The sequence below is a fragment of the Hibiscus syriacus genome, unplaced genomic scaffold, assembly GCF_006381635.1.
Source record: "Hibiscus syriacus cultivar Baekdansim isolate YM2019G1 unplaced genomic scaffold, ASM638163v2 tig00110321_pilon, whole genome shotgun sequence".
NCBI lineage: Eukaryota > Viridiplantae > Streptophyta > Magnoliopsida > Malvales > Malvaceae > Hibiscus > Hibiscus syriacus.
In genome coordinates this window covers 1,445,133-1,463,368 of record NW_024062680.1, presented here as the reverse complement: position 1 = coordinate 1,463,368, position 18,236 = coordinate 1,445,133, and the positions used below count along the sequence as shown (strand labels likewise).

Here is an 18,236-nt window from a genome sequence, read left to right as displayed (position 1 = left end):
AAAAAGTGAAGGCCTATTACATATTTGACGATAAAGTGATATGATGGTTACATTCAATAATTAAAGAGACTGGATTGTATTTCTTTGAAACACAGTGACTCAATTGTAAAATTACTCATAATATAGTGATTGTGATGTAATTTTCTATTATATTTTATATGAACTAAAATGTCTATTCGGCCTGGATTGCATATATATAAGTAGTGGGCCTCTATGCTAGCCCAATGAATATCCAGATCCAGTTCGTTCTTTATAAATAGCCTCACGTGTCTAGGGTTTGGGCGTCCGAGATCTATTGTTGAGTCTATTTCAATCCCTTGCTTCGTTTTCTCTCCTGTCCCCTCCCCCTCTTTTGAATCTTTAAACGTTGGTATCTATGCTATGAAGATAACGCCTGGATTGAAATTCGATTGCCCGATTTGTTTCATAACTAATTCGCAAGATGATTTTTTTCTGGTTCGTATCCACTGAGCATCGCTTCCCTCTTCCACTTTGTTTTCGATTTATGATTTTGTACTCTGCACTTATTTGATTTCCATCAGTAATTATCCTTTGTAGGGAAACGAAAAACCTATGGATGCAGTGCCAAAACGATGCACTTTAATCCAAGTTTGCCTTCGAAAATCGATGTTGAAATTGGACGATCCGGGCCGACGTTCACTTTTGGTTTTTGAACATTGGATACTTGTTAAAACAAAATGGTTATTGATTTTTAGTATATCTCCTATTGGTTTTGCTTTCTTGTTTGGTTGAAGTGGCGAAGGTCCCAGCAGGGAGGTGTGAACGCTATGAATTGAAACCTCTCTAACAAATGAACTAATGCCTTCGCAAATCCATTTGCCGAATCGTAGGATGCCCAAATACTCTATTTTTGGAGCGTCTTGAACCCTCGGCTACATTTTCCTTAGCTTCAGAAATGATTTCCAATGATTAAATATATAGCGTGATATACATTTGATCTAAAATATTAGGTCTGATTTACACCTAACCATCTCATATCTTATCAGCCGGAGGTTCTGCATTCGCCGTCGATTGATCGGAATACGTTTTTTCACAAGCTAGGTCTCTCGGAGTGTATCCGTAAGTTCTTCTTTCAGTGTTTTGAAAACCGGACCGGCCGGTTTAATCGGGAATCGCTGTCTGGTTCGATTCATTCTACACAGGTTAAACCGTTATTAATAAACCGGAAGAAACCGTTGAACCGGCTGTGAACCGTTCGAACCAGACCGGACCGTGAATGAATCGGTTGAAAACCGGTTCTATTTTTTTCTAAAAAAATTAAATCAAACGACGTTTATCAAGTTTAATTCGAACTCGAAATATAATATTGAAACTTGAACTAAAAAAAGATTGAACTCAAAAAAAATTAGAAGCTCGATTGAAGCCTAAAATTTAAACTCGATTGAAGCGAAAGAATAATTCGCTCTTTGAGCATCAAAAGGCTCCATTATTTTGAATGTCAAATTACCTCTATTATTTATAGAACTCAATTGGGATGTTATTTTATGTTTCTTAGCCATGTGAGATTGTTTTGTTTTCATATTTTTACTCTTTAAATTTTTGTAATGCTCTTCTATGTTTTTTAACCATGTGAGATTTTTTTAGAAAAAAAAAATTAAACCAAACGACATCGTTTGTTATAATTTTTTTAGCCCCAAATTTATTTTTTTGATTATAATTATATAATTATATTTATTATTTAATATGTTTTACCTTAAATATTATGTTGTAGTTGATTTAAATCATTTGGTTTCAATTGATTTTATGATTTTTAACTTATATATGTTATAATTTGCTTTAAATATGATTTGTGATATAAAAATTATTTTTTATTAAATGTTTTTTATATTTTTATTTAATTTTTTAAATAATTAATTAATTATGACGTCGTTCGATTCTTTCGACTGATTTAATTAGTTTAATCGATTAAACCAATAAATCGATAATTAGGTCGATTTATTGACCGATCCGGTTCTGAAAACCATATCGTCTTCTGATGTCATGTCGAGTACTTGTTCATTTGCTTATGAGTCAAAGCAGGGAAAATAGCTGTTGTTCAAGGCAACTTGTTCATGTTGGTGTTAGCTTATCTACCGACTTCCTCGGTTTGATTTTTCTTTTAACTCGCGGGTATATCTACATCATTGTCATCTCGAGCAAAAATGCCTGAATCCCCCAGTAATGCAGAGAAAAAGACGGATCTGGAATCAGCTTTTGACATTTACAATAATTCACAAACAAAATTCACAATTTTCGACAATACACATAACACATTAAATCGAATCAGATGTAGAAGCTGTAAAAACAGACAACGACCCAAAGTCAAATTTCCATTGTTTTTAAAAATTATTTTAAGAAAAATAAATTAACGAACATTTGAATGTTATTTTTGTAATTTATCTAAACTTTGAAATGTTAAATTTAGAGGCTTTTTTATTTTTATTTTTTATTTTTTCTTATTTTTAATAATATCAAAGTTGCTTTCAAATTTAAAATTTAATATAAAACTTGGCCCCTAATCTATCACCCTTTTTTTCAATATTTACTAATCTATCACCCATTTATATAATGTGACAAAGGCATGTTTTATATAGAACATACCGTTACTAAGTTGAAATATGTGAAATTTACATTAAATTTAACATTAAATATAATATTGAATATTCGAAAATGAAATTGATTATATCATAAAAATTTAATTCGAATACAACATTAAATATCTAAAATTTAATTGAACTTAAAATATCCTAAATATTAAAAATAAAAAGATAAGGTGGTGAGATTGTTGATCACACATCTTCGCATTCGTTAGTCCATGAAGGTATTTCTTCGATATCGATTCTAATCCAACAAGATGAAGTTGACGTCGGTTATGAGAATGAAGATGAAGAGCGACCTATATGAAGAAATCCCACTCAAAATAGACAATCACTGTCGTGTGGAATGTATTTACGAAAAGGTATCGTTAGGTTATATTATTTTTATCTTTTTATTTTTTATATTAATTTAGGATATTTAAAGTTGTATTTAAATTAAATTTTGGATATTTAATGTTATGTTCGAATTAAATTTTTATATTATAATCGAATTAATTTTTTGAATATTTTATATTATATTTAATGTTATATTTAATATGAATTCGGATATTTAAACCGAGTAAAGGCACGTTATGTAAAAAGTGCCTTCTAGGTGAACCGCCATGTAAGCATAAGGCGCTTCTTGCATAACACGTCTTTTTGGAGTGGGATGCCAGATACGCAAAGCGTGTTCTGTAGAACGCGCCTTATTGCCATGCAGTATGAATAGGGATGTGCATGAGACTCGAACCCGACGGGTTTCGACCGACCCGATTTTTTAATAAAAAAATTCGGTTTTAGGTCGGGTCGGGTTTATGGTAAAAAAACCTGACCCGACCCGAAAAAAGTATAATTTTACCTTATATATTTAGAAATAATTACAATAATACCCATCTATATATTATTTTTTTTCTAATTAAATCACTGTTTTTATTGAATAAAAATAATATTTTTATTATTATTTCGGGTTGAGTTGGGTTTTTAATTTATATATCGGGTTGGGTGAAATCTTGTTTTGGTCGGGTCGGGTCTGGTCTCGGGTGGAGGATTCCTTGATCTCAGGTCGGTTGGACCCAAAACCCGACTCATGCCCAACCCTAAGTATGAATGAGTGCTAGATGGATAAGTATTGGCGAAATGGTGTTATTTTGATATTTAATTATTTTTGAAAGATTTTTAAATAAAATTGCCTATAATCTCTTTATATAACAATTGTCAAATATGGAATCTAAATGTGTTCAAGAATCGTACCTATCGAAACCTTTAAAAATAAAATAATTGATCATTTTAGAATAAATGTTAACAATTATTACCTAAATATATATTAAACCGATATTTCTCTCTATAAAATTAAGGGCTCCTTTTAATGTTCATATTGATTTTTGAACTTTATAATTTAGAAGGTTTAACCTTGAGCCATTTCCATTCCTCCTTATCATTGAATCGGAGTTCGCTGCCATAGAAGAAGATTACTTAGTTAAATGTCTTAAAATAAATATGAAATTGCTCTAATATATATTGAATAGCAGATATTAAACTACTTAGTGAGTAGTTTATAATATATTTAGAACATTTTTCCTAAATGTTAATTTATATTAGAAAAATAACTATATAGAATGAATACAAAAACTAATTAAAAATAAAGATTATGGTAATACATGAATGGAAGCATGATTAGGCCACACAAAGCGACCTTTTTAAGGTAAGAGACCCACACGCTCCTGTGTCGTCAGTTGGAGATTGGTCGGCTTTGGTTGTAAAGTATCAAATATTAATCATAAATTCCACACTTAATATCTTCCCTCCAAATTTCCAATGTGATTGACCCAATTGGGCCGTTCACTAAACGCGCTCGATTGGAAAGTGACTTTTGTCATTCCCCCGCAAAACGTTGACGAGAAACAAACACCTATCTGAAATTTAACTAAACATTCCCCTCTATTTGTTCGTTTTGAAATTAGCGTTGAGTTCCTTCAAATTATTATTATTATTTTTGGATTGGATTTTTCTGTGTTAATTTCGGGAAATTCTTAATCCAAAAAAATGGGGAAGCCAACGGGGAAGAAGAAGCTTCAGGAAGCCGCCCAGAAAGTGGTGGAATTCAACAAGCAAAACAAGTCCGCCGGCAGCGGCGGCGGAGGCGAAAACAAGACGTCGAAGGCTTTCGACGAAGACACGACGATCTTCATCAACCTGTCCCAAGAGCTCAAAGAAGAAGGTAATCGTCTCTTCCAAAAACGCGACCACGAAGGAGCAATCTTAAAGTACGAAAAAGCCCTTAACCTCCTCCCTAAGAACCACCTCGATGTCGCCTATTTGCGCGGCAACATGGCTGCTTGTTACATGCAAATGGGTATCGTCGGGTACCCACGCGCCATTGATGAATGTAATTTGGCTCTGGAGGTTTCTCCTAGATATTCCAGGGCCTTGTTGAAAAGGGCTAGGTGTTATGAAGCTTTGAATAGATTGGATTTAGCTTATAGGGATGTTTATAATGTTTTAACTATGGAACCCAAAAATTTATCCGCTTTGGATATTATGGAGAGTGTTAAAAAGGCTATGGATGAGAAGGGTATTACTGTTAATGAAAGTGAACTCGGTTTATTCGACAATGAACCGTCCGGCGGTGGGCCGATGCGGTTTCTGGATGTGGTGAAGAAGGAGGTGAAGAAGAAGAAGAAGAAAGGAAAACATGTGAAAAGTGAAAAGACTGATATTAAGGTTGAAGAAGAGAAGAAGACTGAGGAAAAGGTCATTGTGGAGGAGAAGAAGGTTAGTGTTGAGAAAGTTAATGATAAGGAGGTTGTTGTGAAGACAGTTGAGGAAGAGAAGAAGCCTGTTTTGGAAGCGAAAGCGATTATGAAGCCTGTGAAAATGGTGCTCGGAGACGACATTCGGTGGGCGCAAATACCAGTTAACTGTAATATTAAGTTGGTGAGGGATATTGCTCAAGCTAGGTTTCCAGGATTGAAGGGTATCCTTGTGAAATACAAGGATCCAGAGGGTGATTTGGTTACAATCACCTCTAATGAGGAACTTGGGTTGGCTGAATCATCTACCAGTGTTGCCGGTGGATCGCTTCGCTTCTATATTGTTGAAACTAGTCCTGACAGGGAACCGGATTACGAAGAAACAAGTAAAGAGGAGGTGGTCAAGAGCGAAGAGAAGTTGAGTACTGTGTTTGTTGATGATAATGGTGATGCAGGCTGTGGTGTAGGAGCTATTAAGGGAACATGTGTGGAGGATTGGATTGTACAGTTTGCACGTCTGTTCAAGAACTACGTCGGATTTGATTCTGATTCTTACTTGGATCTTCATGAACTTGGGATGAAGTTGTATGCGGAAGCAATGGAGGAGACTGTGACAAGTGAAGATGCACAGGAGATTTTCGAAATGGCTGCGGATAAGTTCCAAGAGATGGCAGCTCTGGCATTGTTCAATTGGGGAAATGTTCATATGTCAAGGGCAAGGAAGCATGTCTATACAGAAGATGGTTCAAAGGAATCCAAATTAGCACAGATTTCGAGCGGATACGAGTGGGTGAAGAAAGAATATGGATTGGCAGCAAAGAAGTATGAGGAAGCATTAAAGATCAAACCAGATTTTTACGAAGCTTTTCTTGCTTTGGGACAACAGCAGTTCGAGCAAGCGAAACTCTGTTGGTACCATGCAACTGGGAGTAAGCTTGATTTAGAAGCTGGGGTTTCCCAGGAGGTCCTGCAACTTTATAACGAGGCAGAGGACAACATGGAGAAGGGTATGGAGCTGTGGGAGGAAATGAAGGAGAAACGACTGAATGGACTCTCCAAATTCGATAAGTATAAGACCCATCTGCAGAAAATGGGTTTAGATGGGCTATTTCAAGACATCTCTTCTGAAGAAGCTACTGAACAAGCTGCAAATATGATTTCACAAATATACCTTTTGTGGGGAATTTTGCTTTATGAGCGTTCTGTTGTCGAATACAAGCTTGAGCTGCCAACATGGGAAGAATGTTTAGCAGTTTCAGTTGAGAAATTTGAACTTGCTGGAGCTTCTCCTACAGATATAGCTGTTATGTTAAAGAATCACTGCTCCAATGTGTCTGCATCGGAAGGTATATAACGAAGGAGTCATCTCTAAACTCTCGTCGCACTTGTTTTCTTGTCACTGGCGTTGCTGCCTGGGAAAGCTTGTCAGGAAAAGAAAATTATCCCCTAAATTTCATTGCAGGTGTAGGATTCAAAATCGACGAGATTGTACAGGCATGGAATGATATGTATGATGTGAAAAGGTGGCAGGTTGGTGTTCCATCATTCCGCCTGGAGCCATTGTTCCGTCGCCGTGCTCCAAAGCTTCAGTTTGTCTTGGAGCAAGTTTGAGTTTTCTGTTGATTCAGCATTCTTTTGGAGCAATTGACAAGTGCAAGTTCTTCAGATTTTGTTTAATTAATTTTCCAAGATCGGTTTTCTGTGTGCTACTAGGATAGGTAAGCTCATATATCTTCAGCTTGTTGATGACCGATATCCATGATTACCTTAATCTTACCTGTCAAATTATTTGCAAAATAGGAACTGTTTTACCATCACTCTGATGAAAAATAGTATGGGTTTTGGCTTCTAACCATTAATCTTGATTTATGGTTTCTTTTGAATCCATGTATAAGTGGTGATTGATCTTTTATGTAATTGCAGGTCATTTTCTTGTTATTTGGCAGCAAAGAAGAAAAGTTTGTAAAGTTTCAGTTCTGTACCACTACGATTTATGATTGGGAATCGAACAAGTTTGTCATTTTTGGCAACAATTTGGTGTTTTGAGTCATTCATATTTGATTTGATTTGAAATTGTTCATTTTCAAGGAAAAATAATTGGTTGTAAAGACTATCATATGCTTCTTCTTCATATAATTGTCACCATTTGTTGTGAATTTTGATATTTTTTAATTATCTGAAATGAGTTTTTTTACCATAATATTAATTTTATTGTTGATATTAAACTTGATAAATTTTCAAGTGCTTTTGAATCTATTCGAGAGTTAAATTATCCATCTAAGCTCAAAGATCCGTCCAAAATTTGAAAGAGATTGAAGAACAATATTAGGCTTGGAATATGAATTTGAATTTTTTTTTAAAAAAAATAGGCTCTTTAAAATATGGGTTAAATTCATATTGAGTTGTTCTTGTATAAAATAATATTTTTTTTGATAAAAATAAAATATATAAAATTATTAAACATTAAATTAAAAATAAAATAAACATATCTTTTAAAAATTAACATAGAGTAACCAACAAGGGATGATTCAAGTGGAAAACACAAATGAAAGCCTAGTCCGAATTCCTGAGCGCACGATAGCCGGTTTTCTCTAGGTGCACGTTAGCAGGTTTAACGTTTCTGGGTTCTCCGTTCGTGGCTCCGGTCTTGTTTTCTTCTCTCCATCTGGTTAATCTGTCCCCTCATTCTCTTATTCCTCAACCAGTTCCCGTGCAACCATGGATTGGAGAAAGTTGTTTGAAATTTCAAAAGGTCTTGACCTTGATTTTTATCCTCCGACACTACGCGATGGGTCTCCGGTGGTTCAGCCACCGCCAGAGGTTTTTGAAGATGGGATAGCGGAGTGGAAACACTCGTTAGTAGGACAATTCCTTGGGCCACCTCCAAATTTCATCTCAATGCAAAGAATCGTTGAAGCCATGTGGAAAAATGCTTCGAATGGCAGTCCGGTTCGCATCAGCAAAGCAGGTAACAATCTCTTCCTCTTTTCTTTTAGTTCGAATGCTGCTAGAGATTGGGTGTTAGAACATGGACCTTGGCATATCTACAACAAACCGTTGATCCTTAGAAATTGGGAACCAAATCTGAAAAAACTCAGTTTTGACCTAACAAAAATTCCAGTTTGGGTTCACTTATTCAATGTCCCTTTAGAACTTTACTCCCGAGCTGGTCTTAGTTATATGCTAGTGCCATTGGAGTCCCACTCTCCATGGACTCTGTTACTGCAGAAAAAACAAGGTTGGAATTTGCAAAAATCTGTTTAGAAATAGGGCCAATGATAAAATACCTGAGTATGTGGAGGTCGTATTGAACGATGGGTCTGTTACTTCAGTGCTTGTGGAGATCCCTTGGTTACCACCAAGCTGTAGGAGTTGTAAAATGTTTGGCCACACAGAGAAGGGCTGTAAAGTTCACAAACAGACTGCCCAGCAGCCTACACAAGTATGGAAAAGGAAAGAAACTATTCCTAATGCTAATGATTCTGAACCGTTAATAGGAGGAACTGAGATGTTACAAGGAAATTTAACTTCTCTTAGCAACAACAGTAAGGAGCTTATTTCAACTGAAGTTAGTACTGACTCAAGCAATAACATTATTCCCACTGATCAAATTATTTCTGCTGTTAAAGATGTTATACTCCCTGACCTTACTGTTCCTTCAGTAGAGGTTACTGAACCTACTTTGTTATCACGGGAAAGAGGCAAGACTTCATCGACAACTGTGCTTGCTGGGTCAAAAAACAGATTCGAAATACTATCCGTAATTGAAGATTCATCTCCTGTTTTGAATGAAAGTAAACCAAAGAAAAGAGAAGCATCTAAAGGTGTAGCCAATCTTTTGAACGAACTAAAAACAAAAAAGAAAGACCGTTTTGATAAAGCTAAAAATACTGTAGTAGGAGTTAATGTGGCTGCTACATCCTCTCTTTCTCAATGATTGTGGGATTTTGGAATATAAGAGGACTCAACAGTCCTCTTAAACAACATGGTGTTCTAAAGAGAGCTCGTCTTATGAATATTGATGTTCTTTGCCTCTTGGAAACTAGAGTTAAAACTAGTAATGCTTCGTTTATTCTGAATTCTAAGTTTGAGCACTGGAATTATTGTACTAATCACAACTTTGCTGAGAATGGCAGAATTTTGATCCTCTGGAAGAAAGGCATTGATTTCTCGATTATACACATGTCTGATCAGTGTATAACCATTAAAGGTCATTATCTTAGTAATCCTCTGATTATCACAGCTATTTATGGCAGAAATGAAGGTGTTTTGAGAAGGCAACTATGGCAGCATCTACATGAAGTGAACAGCCAGCATGGCAATTTTCCTTGGATACTGGGAGGTGATTTTAATGTTATTCTTAATTCGACAGAAAGTTCAAATTCTGCTCTGTTGGGCCCTTTTATTACTCCAGACATGAAGGAATTCCAGGATGCTTTGTTTGACTTGGAATTGCTTGACCACCCTTATTTTGGCCCTACTTTCACCTGGAGCAACAAACAACACGAATCATATCTAGCAAAAAAACTTGATAGAATCTTAGTTAATCCTATTTGGTTTACTGCTTTTCCCAAGTCACATGTGGAATTCCTTGCTCCTGGAATTTCTGACCACTGTTTGGTAATTGCTTGGCTTTCTAAAGAGGTTCATGCTGACCATCCTAAGCCTTTCAAATTTTTTAACTTTTGGGCCCACCACTCTGAATTCCTAAGCATAGTTAGCCATTCTTGGCACTCTTTTTCCCAGGGCAACCCTATGCAACAACTGTTCTCCAAGCTTAAACGCCTAAAAATCAGTTTGAAAACCCTAAACCAGCAGCATTATAGCAATATTTCTGATCGTGTCAACCAAAAGAAACTGGAGCTCGAGGATCAACAGATCAAATCTTTAAATCTTGCTGATTCTTTCCAAAAAGAATCCCAATTGCAAAACGAGCTCCACCTCCTTCAAGAAGCCGAAAACATGTTTTTAAGACAGAAAGCGAAGGTACAGTGGATTAATCACGGTGATAAATGTACAAAATTTTTCCACTCTGCAGTTGCTACTAAAACGAAGAGGGATACTATACGTGTGCTTATTGATGACCAAGGAAGAAGATTAGAAACTTATGAGGATATGGCTACAGAAGTCTTACGGTTCTTTACCAACCTGATTGGGACTAATTTTGAGGTTAAATCTTGTGACCCGAACACTTTAAAGGAGCTGCTTCTTAGCTCTTTGCCTTTGGAAAGCTCTAATGATCTTGTTAAGGAGGTTACTCGTGATGAAATTAAAGATGCATTTTTTTCTCAAGGCAACGATAAAGCTCCCGGTCCGGATGGTTACACTCCATATTTTTCAAGAAAGCTTGGCCTATTATTGGTGATGACGTGGTGGCAGCTGTTACTCACTTCTTTAGAGATCCTTACACTCAACCTTATGCATTTAATGCCACTTGTATTACTTTGATACCTAAAATTCCAAATCCTAGCCAGGTGAAAGATTTTCGGCCTATTTCTTGTTGTTCAGTGGTCTATAAAGCTGTTTCTAAAATATTGGTCAATCGATTGACACCCCTTCTCCCTGGAATTATTTCGTTTAACCAAACGGCTTTTGTTAAAGGGAGGAACATAGTAGATAACACTCTTCTAGCTCAGGAGCTTGTCAAAGGTTATGGAAGGAAGACTTTATCACCAAGATGTTCAATGAAAATTGATCTCCACAAAGCATTCGACTCTTTACATTGGGATTTTATTCTACTGCCCTCATTGCTATTGGACTTCCTGCCAATTATATTAAGTGGGTTGAGGCTTGTTTCACTACTGCTCGGTACTCTATATCTTTTAACGGTAGTCTAATTGGCTTCTTTAAAGGTGCTAGAGGATTAAGACAAGGTGATCCCATCTCACCTTTACTTTTCGTACTATCAATGATATCCTTTCTAGTATTCTCAACAAAGCTGCTACTAGAGGTATTTTTGGCTTCCACCCTAAATGTAAAAAGATTGGGTTAACTCATCTCACCTTTGCAGATGACTTGCTTATTTTCTGTCGAGGGAATGTAGAATCTGTTGTGGGGGTAATTAGTGTTCTTGATCACTTCTATGAAATTTCAGGCCTTAAACTTAATGCTCATAAATGTGAATTCTTCACTGCTGGAATTTCACCAATGAAAATAGGAGAAATCAAACAGATTACGGGTTTTAACCATGGTTGCTTACCTGTTAGATACTTGGGTGTTCCACTAGTATCTAGAAAGCTTTCGGAGAAAGACTGCATAGCTCTAATTGACAATATTAGAGACCGTCTCCATAAATGGTCTCGAAGACATTTGAGTTACGCTGGAAGACTCGAGCTCATTAAAACTGTTCTTCATAGTATCACTAATTTCTGGTGTAGGCAGCTAATCCTTCCACAATCTGTGCTTAATCGGATTGAGCAGTTATGTTCAAGGTTTTTCTGGAAAGGTTCTGATATTGCTGCTAAAGGTGCAAGAGTTAAATGGGATAAGCTTTGCCTCCCAAAATCGGAAGGGGGTCTTGGCCTAAAAGACATAAAATCTTGGAATAAAACTTGTATTCTGCACTTGATAAAGAAAATCCTTGCGGGTGATGGTTCGCTATGGATCGCTTGGATCAAAACTTATGTTATCAAGAACTCTGATTTTTGGACTATGGAGGCTAGGATCAATACAAGCTGGAGCTTTCGTAAACTGCTCAGTATGAGGAATCACGCTGCCCCCATTTTTGCTTCTGGAACTCATTCAATCAAAGACATATGGCATCACATCCGTAACAAAGATGACAAGGTTACTTGGCATAAACTATTCTGGTTTCCTCTTCATGTCCCTAAGTATAGTATTATTACTTGGATGGCTTTCCTTGACAGATTACCAACCAAAAATAGGCTGATTCGAATGGGGTTAAACATTGACGGTATTTGTGTGCTTTGTAGTGAAGAGAGGGAAACTAGGGACCACTTGTTTCTTCATTGTTCTGTGGCAAATTCTGTTTGGAACTCTGTTCTGCATCTTAATGGCATTTGCAGAGGAACTTGTTCATGGGATGCTCACATTTCATGGGCTTGTGCTTCATGGAAAGGAAAATCACTACTCACTACTATTATGAAGCTAGCTTGGACTACTTTTACTTACATTATTTGGGAGGAGAGAAACAAGAGAATTTACCAAGGACGCTCAAGAAATGTTAATGCCTTACTCCTTGCTATTAAAGACTCTGTTGCTATTCAACTTAAGGGTAGAGAAATAAATAGAAATGACTATGTCAATAATACTCTTTGTAATCAATGGGGTATTGAACATTGATGTTTTCAGTTCTGTTGTATAGTGTTGTAAGTGTTGATTTTTATGTAAGAACTTTCAGAGTTTTGAAGCAGTTTTACTGCTCTTTTGGATATAAAATTGAATTGATTTATCCAAAAAAAAGGGATGATTCAAGTGGTAAGCATCTTGATATCATTTAAGCAAGGTCTCAAGTTTAAGTATCCGTGTATACAAAAAATCTAAGCGATGAAACTCGTCCATCAAAGCTAGGTGTGCGACCCGATTCAGTCCACCTTAGAACCGGGAGGATAACAAAAAAAATGAAATAAAATATCCAAGTTTAATTATTAATTTGAAAAAAAATGATTAACTTATATAAAGATACTACATTCATGACTAAAAGTTAGTTTATCCAGAAATATAACACATTCTATTTCGTGATCAATACCTTAGAAAGAGACAAGGCAAGGGGATCCTACGGTGTCAATTCTAGCTTCTCATCCATAACTCCAAGACAGATAGTTACTCTATCGCTTACCTCAAGCACTTTAATTTGGACTATTTTCTGAATAGTAATTAAAATATCTCCAAAACCCTATTTTAAAACCCCAAAATGTCAAAAACCTAATTCAGTCTTTTGATTTTATCTATTCAATTGGGGTTCCTTTCTCTAGCTTTATCGCGACATGTCAACGGTTACACTAGCGGAAAGTGTACCCACAAACGGTGCCGTTTTTGGCTGTTCCGTTGGCTTTGCACTGCAAGCTATGGTTTTGGAGACCGCCATTGTTGCTGCAAACTCTGTCGCACGGTTGCTCATGATGGTAAAATTCTCTTTCCCATCTAATTTACCTTACATTTCGAATTTGCATGTTTTTTCAGTGAATGGTTTGAGGACTCTTTGCTTTATAAGGATTTGTTATTTTCCTTGAATTTGTTGGGAAATTGACAATTTTTTCGTGATTATTTGTATACGTTAATCAAAAAACTAGAAGTTCACCATTTTCATCTTCAATGCAATTTTTCTTTTTAATAAATCTTTTCAATGCTAGGAATATTGTTACTTTGCCTGACAGCCTGTCTAGAGCATTTTGGTTCTCATAGTTTTTTAATGTAGTGGGATAATGGGATGTCAAGGAAGAGCTTTATTTGGATGTTTATAGGGGAAGACTGTAAAATGGAAGTTTTAGTGTTTTGATTGGATTATTTGTTTGTGTTATTGTGGAAGATATTGTTTGTTTGTTACTTGGTGTAATAGTATATTTGTAATTCATGTGGCAACGGGTAATTCCGTGTTTTGGATTCCTGAAGTCGTGTCCTTTTCGAAAGTGATCTGCTTACTTGTTGCTCACAAACTGCTTTTAGAAAACATTGTTTTGCTGCTCAGCATGAGTTGGGTGTTTTTCTCCAGATGGGAACTCTGCCTAATGGAATTGATGTCTTCAATCAAGAGCCTGAAGCAAATGCAGGGTTGATTGCATTAATTGTTTTGCCCAACTCTTTCTTGTTCTTCTGTGGAATGGGGAAAAATAGTGAATTTTCTTTTGTAGGTTTCCGCTTGCCCAGCTTATCGCTATGACTAAACCTGGACCTGAGAACAAGGATGCCAGTGACACTGAGGATGATGATGACGAGAATGAAGATGAAGCACCAGATGATGAAGATGAAGATGGAGGTGAGGAGGAAGGTGATCCTGACGCCAATGGGGATGCTGGCAATGGAGATGAGGATGATGAGGATGACGACGACGAGGGCGAGGATGAAGAGCTTCATCCAACAGCTAAAAACCGGAAATCAGCTCGGATCTTTCCTTGTTTTTTACTTTGCCTTGCTGAGGTTAGGAATATGGTATAGTGGGAACTTATGACGGGGTCTGTTTAAATTAGATTAGAGAAGATTGTGAACATTACTGCAAATCAGGACATGTTTAATGTTTCCTTGTATGCAATTCTGGTATCATTATATAAGCTCTGCTTCATTCTCCTCATTTGATGTTTACTGTGAAAATCTCGCTTAGATGTACTGGAATATAAATAAATTAATGGTTAAAAATACCCTTAAAAGAAAGGAATATTATGCTATATTTTACAGTAACATAATGTAGCTATGAAGTGATTGTCTTTTTGATCTACTCCTCAAATGTTTCAAATTACATTGCCTTCTTAAAGAAAGGTGACTCTGGTATTATTGATATTGATAAGTTATACAGCCCTGGCTTGCAGATTAGCAGAGCATTTATTCAGGTCCTCGCCTCATCAGTGTCTGCAAATTGTTTCACCGCCTCTCATTCTCTGTTGGTACGATCAAGAATCACTGAATACTAACTGAGGGGTCCATTTTAGATGGAGCAAAAGCTTTCCTGATTTAGCACCATCTAGTTCAAACGTGTCTTGAACTTCCCCTTCTAAAAGAACCCTAGTGAGTGTCATAATACATCTTCCAATTTTTTCCTGACAAATTTGTCTTAGCATGGTTAACAAGGCTGTCACGGGCAATGTGGGAATGTAGAGCAAAGTAGGAATTATACCTTTGTTAAAGTGTCATAGTCCCAAACTTCCAAAATTATCATTTCATGTAATGCATCCTCCACGACAAAGTCGAATGTCTGGTCCCAAAGTGGATTCAATGTCTCATTAGCAACCTGAAAAACAAGTGAAATAAAGCTCTTTGAGACCTGGCCTGCAAAAGCTTTTAGGGGGGAAATGTATGGTATATCTCACCCTTGTCATGGCTTTTGCTTCGGATTTCTTCAACGTGATGATGACAAAAGGGTCCGCCTTCCCCAAAAAACCGACTGCCGGCAAGTCTTCAGCTGCTATAACTGTTACTGATAGTCTCCTCTGACAATGACATCATTTTTCCTTTGATCATAATCTTGTCAAGGTCCATAGCCTCCGTTTCAGCGGTTGCAGTTTTAAGGGCCCTCTCGAATGATGTCAATGAGAAATCAGGGCTAAATGGGTTCTTGAAGCTGCTTTCTGTGCCAAAAGGACAGTAAAGGAGCTCAAATTGCACCTATGGGGAAGATATCATGGAGCTTATCAGTTACTACTAAGTTCAAGTTGTTCAGAATATTGTAAAACACTGAACTCCATAACTAATGCAATAAGGAAATGAGTGAGAACTATGATCAACATGTTTTTATCATCCCCCTGTTTTTAGTATCTCTTTGAACCACCAAATCCTTGACCAGTTTCAACCAGATATCCTTCACTTTACCAGGCTCAAGGTCCTTCAATGCTACGAGAGCACAGCCAATCAGTTTGGGGGCCTGAAGCCCTTCGTCATCAAAGACTCTTACGGTCAAGTGTTGAGTTGATGCATCTTCTACAATGAACTCGAAGTGCTCGTTCCAAATCGGATTCAATGTGCTATTCTAAAGAACTATTAGAGTTAAACATCAATCCTAGAAAAGATGATAGCAGTTGCAGGAGAAAGTAAAGTATCTTACAATGGTTTTACTGGTTTTCATTTTATGCCAAAGTGGATGCACAAATAACTCGGCGAAAGGATCGGATTTCCCAACCATGTCCTTATTTGCTAGGTCCTTGGCTTGCACAAGCTTAACATCTAATACTCCAACAGGTTTCAGTTCCAGATCACTGGTAGAGGGTATAATCATAAACAAACCAGTTCCATCAATGGGGAAGAATGCACTTATTTGACCTCAAATTATATGGATAAAATATATGCAGTGAACACTTCAGACATTAAAAAGAAACAGGAAGAGATGAAATTCAACTACGGTGATTTAGCATACCTGTAATTCCCAGGCAAAATGGGTATAATTTTCCTAACAGGCCACATTATAGAATCTTCAATAGCATTCCGAATTGTGTCCCGTACTTGCAAAATCGAAAGACAAGGTCATAAGAACCATATCATAATTTGCACTCTCAGTGGTTGAAAAATCAAGGAAAAATAAATCACCTCCGACAACTTTAAGTGTAAAATCAAGATCTTTCTGTAGAAAGAAGCATATAACCATGATATCAGTATGAAATTTAGTTGCATCATGCAGATATATTCATATACACAGATTCTAAGCAATAGTAAATCAATTTGTTACAACATATTCCATCCTTTTGAGCTTTTGTTTTGCATGTTTTGTAAAATAATTAAGCATAAATATCGAGTCGAATATGATCATCGCTCAATAGTTTCTTCTTGTTGGTAAAGCATTGGAAATGTTAAAAAGACTTGATACTTGCCTTTTCTTTCAAGGAATATGAAACAGATCCAAAACAAGGAAACTGATCAACAAGTGGCTTGAAGATTAACCTAAAGACTCCAGTGAATCCAAAAAAATTTTACCTGGACGAACAAGTTAAAACCAAGAGATGATAAGATAAGGAAGACACATCAGATAAGGAAAAGAATGCTATTAAGTATATGTCATAGCTTGCAAATAGCAAAAGCTCAATACCAGATGAATAACAGCAGGCACACACTCTCTCCCCTTAGAAAACATACATATACCAACCACAAAGAATAGTTTCCTAGTAAAGAATTAGTCAAGTTTAATGACAAATTGGAAAACCAAATGTGGAGACTAACTGCAAATGTGGTAATTCTTTAAGAGGCATTTTATCGAATACATCGAACATGATAAACGAGAAAGGCTCTTTAGCAATGAGCAGCAAGTTTACCTGCACAGGCAGGGAAACACCAAGTCTAGTGTTGATATTAAGCACAATATTTGGGTTACCATCCCACTTCTCCAATTCCATGGTGATTCCCCCATCACCACTTTCACTCTCAATGATCAAAACACCTAAAGAGTATGAACATTTTGTGCAACATCATTGAACTATAAAGGAAATGAATTAAAACCAAAACCGTTCTCCATATGCTCCACATACAGAAACTGATGTTGCAATTTAAAGAAAGAAAGAAACTAACCTGTAAATTGTGGAGCAATTGTACGAAGAGTCAACTTTCCAAACTTCATAGATGATATGACAGCCGGTGTGTATTGTTCAGAGTTGGCTCAACACTAGCTCTTATTAGCTCTGATACTGCCTATGCCATCGTATAGATGAACCAAGTGAAAGTCGTAAAACAAATTGCATCTGGAAAATATTTTTAACAAAAAAGAGAAAAAAGTTACCTCGTTAACATATGGCCAAATCTTTTTGAGCTGCACATCGAGCCACATTAACTGTATTTATGAAGAAACTAATATTAGTTGACAATCTGATAGTGTACTAACGTATGATGGATTGGATGTAATTATAACTCAACTTTTGGCGCTGAGAAAAGACGACCCAAGGTGGACAAAACTCTTGTGGAAGGATTTTTCTTGTATCTTGCACTGTCATCCTTGCAAATGAAGCAACCGTCTTTGCCTGCATATTGTTTCAGTTCAGCCAAACACAAAAACCCAACATGTAAATCATCCAAAAACAGAAAAATAGAGTTATTTTCTTCAAAGCCACACTATAAGAAAAACTAAGTGCATATGGTGTACATCAGGAAATACCATGTGAGCACGACAAGAGGATCAGACTTTCTCATATCGAGCAAAAGCAACGATCAATCCGATACCAATGGAATATAATGAATGTAGGTTGAATAGATTGGTGTTCTGGGATTTTCGCTACAAGTTTCAAGGCATTGCATGAAAGAGATGAGCTTTTTGCTTAGCGAG

At 36.5% G+C, this 18,236-nt stretch overlaps 4 protein-coding genes, 1 non-coding gene and 1 pseudogene across 5 annotated transcripts; 5 read left to right on the top strand and 1 right to left on the bottom strand.

Moving 5' to 3' along the window:
- Positions 1 to 755: 755 nt before the first annotated feature.
- LOC120117883 lies at positions 756 to 903 on the top strand. The gene has a single exon (XR_005515695.1). It is a non-coding gene; the product is annotated as a small nucleolar RNA snoR145 (small nucleolar RNA).
- A 3,592-nt stretch (positions 904 to 4,495) lies between these two features.
- On the top strand, positions 4,496 to 7,434 carry LOC120117688 (protein PHOX1-like). The gene is made up of 3 exons (XM_039137929.1): positions 4,496 to 6,672; positions 6,789 to 7,044; positions 7,250 to 7,434. The coding sequence occupies exons 1-2, from the start codon at positions 4,620 to 4,622 to the stop codon at positions 6,935 to 6,937; spliced, it is 2,202 nt and encodes a 733-aa protein (XP_038993860.1). The 5' UTR covers positions 4,496 to 4,619; the 3' UTR covers positions 6,938 to 7,044; positions 7,250 to 7,434.
- A 610-nt stretch (positions 7,435 to 8,044) lies between these two features.
- LOC120117817 lies at positions 8,045 to 9,263 on the top strand. The gene is made up of 2 exons (XM_039138018.1): positions 8,045 to 8,564; positions 8,659 to 9,263. The coding sequence occupies exons 1-2, from the start codon at positions 8,045 to 8,047 to the stop codon at positions 9,261 to 9,263; spliced, it is 1,125 nt and encodes a 374-aa protein (XP_038993949.1).
- A 2,635-nt stretch (positions 9,264 to 11,898) lies between these two features.
- On the top strand, positions 11,899 to 12,628 carry LOC120117816. Its single transcript, XM_039138017.1, has 2 exons — positions 11,899 to 12,112; positions 12,193 to 12,628. The coding sequence occupies exons 1-2, from the start codon at positions 12,105 to 12,107 to the stop codon at positions 12,626 to 12,628; spliced, it is 444 nt and encodes a 147-aa protein (XP_038993948.1). The 5' UTR covers positions 11,899 to 12,104.
- A 581-nt stretch (positions 12,629 to 13,209) lies between these two features.
- On the top strand, positions 13,210 to 14,319 carry LOC120117815 (nonsense-mediated mRNA decay protein 2-like). The gene is made up of 4 exons (XM_039138016.1): positions 13,210 to 13,410; positions 13,998 to 14,056; positions 14,137 to 14,273; positions 14,315 to 14,319. The coding sequence occupies exons 1-4, from the start codon at positions 13,273 to 13,275 to the stop codon at positions 14,317 to 14,319; spliced, it is 339 nt and encodes a 112-aa protein (XP_038993947.1). The 5' UTR covers positions 13,210 to 13,272.
- Positions 14,320 to 14,512: 193 nt separating this feature from the next.
- Positions 14,513 to 18,013, bottom strand: LOC120117690 (annotated as a pseudogene).
- Positions 18,014 to 18,236: the final 223 nt, after the last annotated feature.